This window comes from Vigna radiata, chromosome 4 (assembly GCF_000741045.1).
Source record: "Vigna radiata var. radiata cultivar VC1973A chromosome 4, Vradiata_ver6, whole genome shotgun sequence".
NCBI lineage: Eukaryota > Viridiplantae > Streptophyta > Magnoliopsida > Fabales > Fabaceae > Vigna > Vigna radiata.
Window position 1 is genome coordinate 7,209,120 of NC_028354.1, and position 8,050 is coordinate 7,217,169.

Sequence of the window (8,050 nt, forward strand, 5' to 3'; positions counted from 1 at the left end):
AAAAATGGAAAAGGTTCTAGAATTATCCAAGTGGGGAACACCAATTAATTAGCAGGGAAACAGTTCAATGTCAACCAACAAGGTCACTTCGTAGAAGAAAAGTGAAAGGCAACCTCAAATTTTGTTAAAACATCTAAACATAGCAATTCCCATAATTGATATGAACATTAAGGTGTTGGTTGTCACAATGTATGCTGCTGAAAAGCATCTGATTACAATTAGTAAAAAGATAGGTAGGGAAGTGAGAATCCATTTTTTGTGGCTTCTGGAGAAGAAGAATAACATAATTCTTTACTTGAGAATATAATATAAGGGCTTTAATCTAAATTAAGATTCTCATATTCTCATTCTGAAGAATCTTTGAACTTTCCTTTTCCCTTCTTTATTTTTTTTTTCTCTCCCTTTTCCCTGCTGGGAATAGCATTCCGTGGTCATTTCTCGCTTTTCATTTCAACCAATGCCATCATGTTTGTTCAACCAAACCACTCTCAACAAATGGTTTTGGTTTTGCTCATGATTGACTATTTATTAGTCCAAAACTTCATTCTCATGATGTCTGTCCTATGCTTCTTTGCTTAATTTTATAAATTGATCTTATTTTTAGTTTGAAGTGAAATTTTCAACATTAGATTGTAATATATACATTTCGGACATTAGATTAAATATTAATAAATGATCTTATATGGTCTGATAACAGATGAGATAATAGACTCACGTATATACTACAAATTGGTTTGTATCTAGTAAACGTGAGACTTTCAACAACATAATGTAACATATAAAAACATCATGGATATGTATATAAACCAAGAATAAAAGTTATTGTCCCATGTCACAGGTGGGGCATCTCCATATTGCAAGATAAAGCCAATGGGATACTCATAGAAAGAGATAAGTACTCCTTGGTTCTGTACAAGCACATACTCTTTAAAGATTCGAAAGACTTGAAAGTAGCAAGGACAGTTTGGCAGCATCAAGTAAAGATGAATATCATTATGGGAAAAACAGTTCCACATAAGAATGAGCATGATATCAAAGCTGCAAAAACAAAGTTATGCCATAAATGGATTTGGTTTTGAAGGCTTTGCTGCTTTCTGTGATTATATAAACACAAACTCAAACAGTCAAAGAAAGTTGTACCGACAAATTATACATGGTTAACTCGCATTGCGTAAAGAAAAACCAGTCATCATTGACTCCTATGTACAGAACTTCCAATTGCATGGTCAACAATGATATAAAATTAATCAAGCTATGCAGAGATATATACTAATTGGTAGATAGAAGCAACACTAAAAAAGGTGAACGTAAAGGTTAGTTTCCTTTATTCTCTGCCAATAACATCTTCATTTGAATTTTTCTATGTTTATGTTCTTTTCACTGTCACCTGAGAGTATAATATTAAACATCTCCCGTATTTTGGCGATGGGATACATTCTATACTAAGAAAAAGTAGACCGTGAATAGTTTTCAATTATGAGTGTGTTTTTTGTTTATTTCTGATGAGTTTTTAAGTGTTGTTGTGGTGCTCAAGAACAACTTCAAATAAATAATGCTCTTGCCAAGTGGTAATAGGAAGTCCATCTAAGGAGCAAATTCGATATCAAGAAGGAAAAAGTACCAAATCAATCCTCTTCTCATATTATTCCAATCCACATGCAAGAAAACTACTTAGGAACTTAGCTTTAACTTTGTCCAAAGTCTCTCGGGATTCTCCTGGCAGCATTAAATATTCTCAAAAATCAGAATCAAGAACAAGAACAAGGAGAAGTGATATCAAGATACTGTTCAAGGAATCTTTGTGGTTTAGCCTATTTATTTCATTGTTTCTATAAGTTCTCAATAAAATGTTTATCTTACATGCAACACCTGATAACTGGATATCACCAAATCAGATACGGTTTGCAAATGACCCTCTACTCTCACATTCGTGTGATCACCAGCTGTCTGTTTTTTTGTATTTATATACATATACATATACATACACATTGAACATCTCACAGTGGAATTGAAGAACTCACGTCAACTAGAAATAAAATGATTTTATAATATATAAGTAAGTGGAAACTTCATCTTTCATTTTAATTTTATAAAATTGAATTAAACTTAAAGTACACTTCTTAATATGATATCAGAATCATAGATTAGAACCTATTCTAACAAAGATTTATTGATTGTTAGATCTATCGACCACTAGTTATTGGACCCCTCATTAATCACTAGTCTAATGATCGATATATATTTCTCTACGTGAGCAAATGTGTTAAAAATCCCACAAAGATGTTTGTTGAAAATCCTACATCAACTAAAAACAAGAAGATTTCATATTTGAAAGTTGAATTTGACTTATAAGTATACAAGTGAGTTTCATATATATCTATATATATATATATGGTAATTTATTCTGTATTAGCTGTTAATAATATAATTGTTATTCGTGGAATTTTAATGAGTACTAGACCACTTAACCTTACAGCACAGTGTGCAACACTAAGCTAACCTGTTTCTTTTCCAATTGAATAATGGAGATTTGCATGCACTTGACACATGCATTGCCTGAGGAAAGCGTGGCTTTAATTAAAACTGAATCGGATTCTAATACATTTTGTAATTATTTTGGTAGTGGGTTAACATGGTATATGCCATTTAATGAAAGGAAAGTTGGGGATGGATAAGAAGAAGTTTATAGAGGAAAAAAGTAAAAAGTGAGTGTGGTAACATAAGGAATGACAAATGTACCTATTCTTACACAAGAATCAGCTACATTAACCATGGTACAAGTCAAGGGCAAGGGAAGTGGTCCTATGCAGTAGTACTGTGTTTAACCAAATGCAAGTATAAAAGCAAGTACAATTCTTCTATCTTTCCCTTTTTATTAGGTCCCGCCTACTTAGGATTCCAGAGGATGGGGCCAGAGGTTTTGTGCCAAAGAAAGAATGAAAAGTTCAGGGTCCATCTTCCTTATATTTTAAACGGTGCAGGCTGAATAAGTACCAAACTTATTGAAGGAGACAAAACAGAACGTATTCTTATTCTATTCCTTACCTCCAAACAGTTCCATGAGAAGCATCTTCCACTATTTTTTTTTAACCTTCCTTTGCATCCCATCGTGCTCTAGTCAATGGAATCCTTCAGCTGCTGTTCTTCATATATAACCTTTCTCTCAAAACTTTCCCAAAGATAAACCTTGCCCAACCTCATATATCATGCTAATAAAGAACTATGTATGTACATTAAGAAAGGACTTGTAAAATGGCAGCAAGATCAAGGTTTCAAACAACAAATTTAGGCTTCTAAGTTCTAAGAATCTTCCTCTAAAACAAAAATAATAGCTGTTCCAAGTCGAGAAGGATATCAGATTCTCCAGAACCAAGTCAGAAAAAAAAGGAAATACTCCTTCAAATGTGAGCATATGATTCCCACTTTTACCTGGCAAACGAATAAAAATGCATATTGGGTTAAAATTTGAAGGATCAATTCTGGAACCTAATGCAGTTTAGAAATTGATATTTGCACATAACCTTTTTTACATATCTAAATGTTAAAAATGTTTTCATCTCTATATGCAATTCCTGCACAGGAAACCCATGATGTGTGTGGAAAAAAGGTTGTGCATGGAAATAAAAGTAGACTATTTCTCAAGTTTTATTACTGCTGAGGAACTCAAATGGAAAGTACTATCTGAGAATGGAAAATGGAACTAGAAAATGGGGTCCACTGGTGAACAAAAGTAAGAAAGAATAATATCTAATTTTCAGGTCACCGCACAAGGATTAAGTTGGGTTTTCTATTGGTTCTATCCAAGATTCCATTGGATTACCAGCTCCCCTCCAGCTCTCATATAAATACCAGTTTCAGCATGATTTCCACTGAAGAGAAGTGTGTATAGGAGAAACAAGACAAGCACAACAAGCATTCAGAAATTATCTTATTTGTTAGTTCAAGGCCTTGTAACAATTAATCTTGAAAGTGATCAAGAGAATATACAAGTCATCAAGGTAAACTACATAACTGGTGTTCAGCTCTAGAAATTAAGTTGTTAGTTTTTATATGTTATAGGGTGCTTATAAGTGGCTTTTGTAGGTGGAATGTACCATCATCCCCAACACCAAGGGAAAAACATTCATTCTTCTTCCAGAATGCCAATCCCTTCTGAGAGGCACATGTTCCTTCAAACAGGAAATGGTTCTGGCGATTCTGGACTTGTGCTTTCAACTGATGCTAAGCCAAGATTAAAATGGACAGCAGATCTTCATGCCAGATTTATAGAAGCAGTCAATCAGTTAGGTGGAGCTGACAGTGAGTATACACGTCACCTTGTGGATCATCAAATCATGAGGATCATAGAATTTAAGTTCATTAATGCAATTAAAATATTTCTATTGCAGAAGCAACTCCAAAAACAGTAATGAAACTCATGGGGATTCCAGGACTTACCTTATATCATTTGAAGAGCCATCTTCAGGTACGTGCTAACCAAAATCACTTTATATAAATTATACACTGGTGCAATTACTGATATTTTTTTCCTTTTGTCATCAGAAGTATAGATTGAGCAAGAATCTGCATGGACAAAGCAACAACGTGACACACAAAATGAGTAAGATACTAATCTCTTTCATTTTTCTGATCTACTAACGAGCCATAGAGCTGTTATTGATGGTTAAAACTACCTTATCAGCAACAAGTGCAGCAACTGGGGAGAGACTTTCTGAAACCAGTGGAACTCACATGAACAAATTAAGCCTTGGACCGCAGGCTAACAAGTAAGAAAAACTGAACATTTTTCACATGCTTCATGTAATCTTGTTTGTGAAAGTGATGCTAATTTTCAATGCTCTTTATGCAGAGATTTGCATATAAGCGAGGCACTGCAGATGCAGATTGAGGTGCAGAGAAGGCTCAATGAACAACTTGAGGTGAAATCTAAGTGGCAACTTACTAAGCATGCATTTTCCATTCCATAATTATATAAATAAATTAGTCTATGCACTAATGTATTAAGTGTTTTAATTTGTCATCCAAATACAAACTGTTGTATATCCTAAATTTATTAACTTTTACAATAACTACCTTAATAATCTTATCAAAGTATCCTGAACCATTTCAGGTACAAAGACACTTGCAGCTTAGGATTGAGGCCCAAGGAAAATACCTTCAGTCTGTGTTGGAGAAAGCTCAGGAGACTCTTGGCAGACAAAATTTGGGAATAGTTGGACTTGAAACTGCCAAAGTTCAACTGTCAGAGCTGGTGTCAAAAGTCTCATCTCAGTGCCTTAACTCAGCATTCTCAGAGCTGAAGGAATTGCAAGGATTTTGCCCTCAGCAAACACACACCAACCAGCCAAACGATTGCTCAGTGGACAGTTGCCTCACATCCTGTGACAGATCACAGAAGGAGCAAGAGATTCAAAATGGCTTTAGACACTTCAACAGCCATATGTTCATGGAACAAAAGGAAGCCACAGAAGCTCCCAACAACCTTAGGAACTGTGAACTCAAGTGGTGTGATGATGGGAAAAAGAACACCTTCCTTGCCCCATTGAGCAGGAATGAAGAAAGAAGAAACTATGCCGCTGAAACCGGTCCTGGCAACTTATCCATGTCCATTGGACTTGAAAGAGAAACAGAAAACAGAAGCAGCATGTATCCTGAAAGGCTAATCACAGAAAACCAAACAGAAGTTGAGTTCCAGCACCGGAACAGAATCAAGACAGAAACAATGAAACCAGTGGATGAAAAAGTTTCTCAAGATTATAGGATGCCAGCTTCTTACTTTGTAGCACCAAGATTGGACCTAAACAACCATGGAGACAATGAAGCTGCAACCACTTGTAAACAACTGGACTTGAATAGATTCAGTTGGAGCTGAGAAGATAGAAAAAACAGTTATGCTTCTTCAAAATTTGATCAGCATAAAAGGAGAATAGTAGCAACAGTGTGTTGCTAGTTGTTACTGCAATTCAATATCAGCTGTTCTTCAGTTCAATCCTACCGTACAATACCATAGATGAGTAATTTTTATCCAAATGAAATAATTTGCAACAAGACCAGTGATCAAATCTGTAAACAATCATTAGGAATGAGATAGTTCCAGCAACATTCGGTTTTGTTCTACTTTATTCAAAATTCCACATCATTCAAAGAATTTGTAACATGCATTATTCAGGAGACCAACTTCTTTTGGAATTAAAAATCAAATTTTTACTCTAATAATCACAGATGCATATTTAAAATTCTGACCTGTTCATACAAGAAACAATCAAGATCTAACACTGAGCCGCCTTAATATTTCGAGAAACATCTCTGTTGCAGTGTAACACAAAAATAAACTTTTTAAATTCTTACATTTTCCCAAATATATTTAAAAGCTTCTGAATTATTCAAAATAATTTTAAAATGGTAATTCACATGATCCAAAATTAATTTCTAATTCCTCCTGGTATCTCAAAAATTTCCACAGTAATATTTTTTTTATTACAATTTCTTTGTTTTTCTTGAAGCCAACTTAGTGAGCTGAGGGTAAAAATGGAAGAGATTACGCGAATGTACTGGAGGCAACTTAGCTCCATAAGTTCAGCCTATCTCACAAATTTTTGGATTATGAATTGGTATGTAAATTTTATATTTTAGATGGTATCATCTGAAATATATTTTTCATTTTATATTTTGAAATACACAATTTAAAATATAAAAATTATATTAAGAATTGTATATGAATTATAGATTTTAGAATATACTTATATTTTAAATTATATAATAAAATTATATTTTTTATTTTATATTTTAAATATACAATTTAAAAAATATAATTTATTTTATATTTTGAAATATAAAACTTTAAGTTAAAAAAATTATATTTTGAATTACAAATACAAAAATTTATGATGATACAAATCGAAATTATAAAAAGGATCCCGTTATTTTGACACCCTACATTTGACACTCATTTGACACTGCCATGTGTCAACGTCCTATTGGGTAGTCATTTTTTACTTTTTTTTTTTAAATTTGGTTTGCAAAATGGAAAGCTTTTCAGAAACTTTGTATTCCAATTCTACCCCCTCGTCTTTTTCATTGGTTTTGTGTGACAGATTGTCTCTCTCTCGTCGTCTCCCAACGTCCTCTCCTCTCCCCTTTTGCGTGCTCTCAAGTGCTCTCCAGTGCTCTGAAATGGCAAGTTCCGAATGGACCTTCGTTGGACCAAGGTAAATGCCTTCTATCTTCTTTAGGTTTGGGTATTTCGTTTTAGGTTTGGGTATTGGGGTTCTTGTGTTTTCTTGCATCCGTAATGGGTTTTGTTGATTTGGTGTGTTATTTGATTTGGTGTGTTCTATTAGGTGAAATCCTTTTGTGCATATGGGAACAACCACTACCTCAATATCGTTCACCGCAACATTGTGAAGGTTTTTCCACCTGACATTTGTCATCCATCAGTTGAGCTGGTGAAGGAAAGGCCAAAACCTATCATTCGACTTCCAATGTGGGCAGAAAAGGATGACAATGTGGATGCCATCCTCCGCAAATTTGTTCGGCCAACTGACTTACCGTCATCATCATCCACAGAAACANACNAACNGTCATCATCATCCAAACAAGCAGAAAATTAATAGATTAGTTTACGTATGCTTTAATTTATGTTTTCTAGTGAAGGGGGAAAATTACTTTAATGGAGTACTATAATAGTATGTTATCAGCTCTAAGACTGGTTATTGGATGATTGTACTTGTATTCAAGTTTCCATGTTGTTATTGTGCACTTTTATAATTTAGTAAGATGTCATGTAATGTTCTTATTGTAATCATTGTTTTGAGATGAATGAATTCAATACTATTTATNTTGTCAAAGCAATCTACTTTCCTTCAATAAACACCCAAAATGAAACAAAAACAAGTCAAGTTTCTTTCAAAAAACACCTAAAATGACCAGTGGTCCCCCACGTTGGCACAGGTGGCTCCTTCAGTTCAACAGGATGTCCAAAACTGCATTATGGCTCGCGTAATCGATTACAAGGCTTTTGTAAACGATTACAGGAGTGTTTTTTGTGGCA

At 34.2% G+C, this 8,050-nt stretch overlaps 1 protein-coding gene and 1 long non-coding RNA gene across 8 annotated transcripts; one reads left to right on the forward strand and one right to left on the reverse strand.

Moving 5' to 3' along the window:
- Window positions 1-698: 698 nt before the first annotated feature.
- Window positions 699-6,332, reverse strand: LOC111241475. Of its 7 annotated transcripts, XR_002667521.1 has the most exons (8): window positions 5,777-5,894; window positions 5,156-5,659; window positions 4,674-4,871; window positions 4,438-4,563; window positions 4,095-4,316; window positions 3,046-3,429; window positions 1,622-1,716; window positions 699-1,038 (listed from the first exon to the last, which is right to left on the reverse strand). It is a non-coding gene; the product is annotated as an uncharacterized LOC111241475 (long non-coding RNA). The 7 variants fall into 7 exon arrangements; XR_002667519.1 differs by lacking the exon at window positions 1,622-1,716; XR_002667517.1 differs by lacking the exon at window positions 1,622-1,716 and having other exon boundaries at window positions 2,740-3,429.
- Window positions 3,441-5,903, forward strand: LOC106758692 (myb-related protein 2). The gene is made up of 7 exons (XM_014641651.2): window positions 3,441-3,998; window positions 4,084-4,299; window positions 4,389-4,465; window positions 4,543-4,600; window positions 4,682-4,766; window positions 4,850-4,919; window positions 5,111-5,903. Exons 2-7 carry the CDS (start codon window positions 4,089-4,091, stop codon window positions 5,870-5,872), a joined length of 1,263 nt encoding a protein of 420 aa, XP_014497137.1. The 5' UTR covers window positions 3,441-3,998; window positions 4,084-4,088; the 3' UTR covers window positions 5,873-5,903.
- Window positions 6,333-8,050: the final 1,718 nt, after the last annotated feature.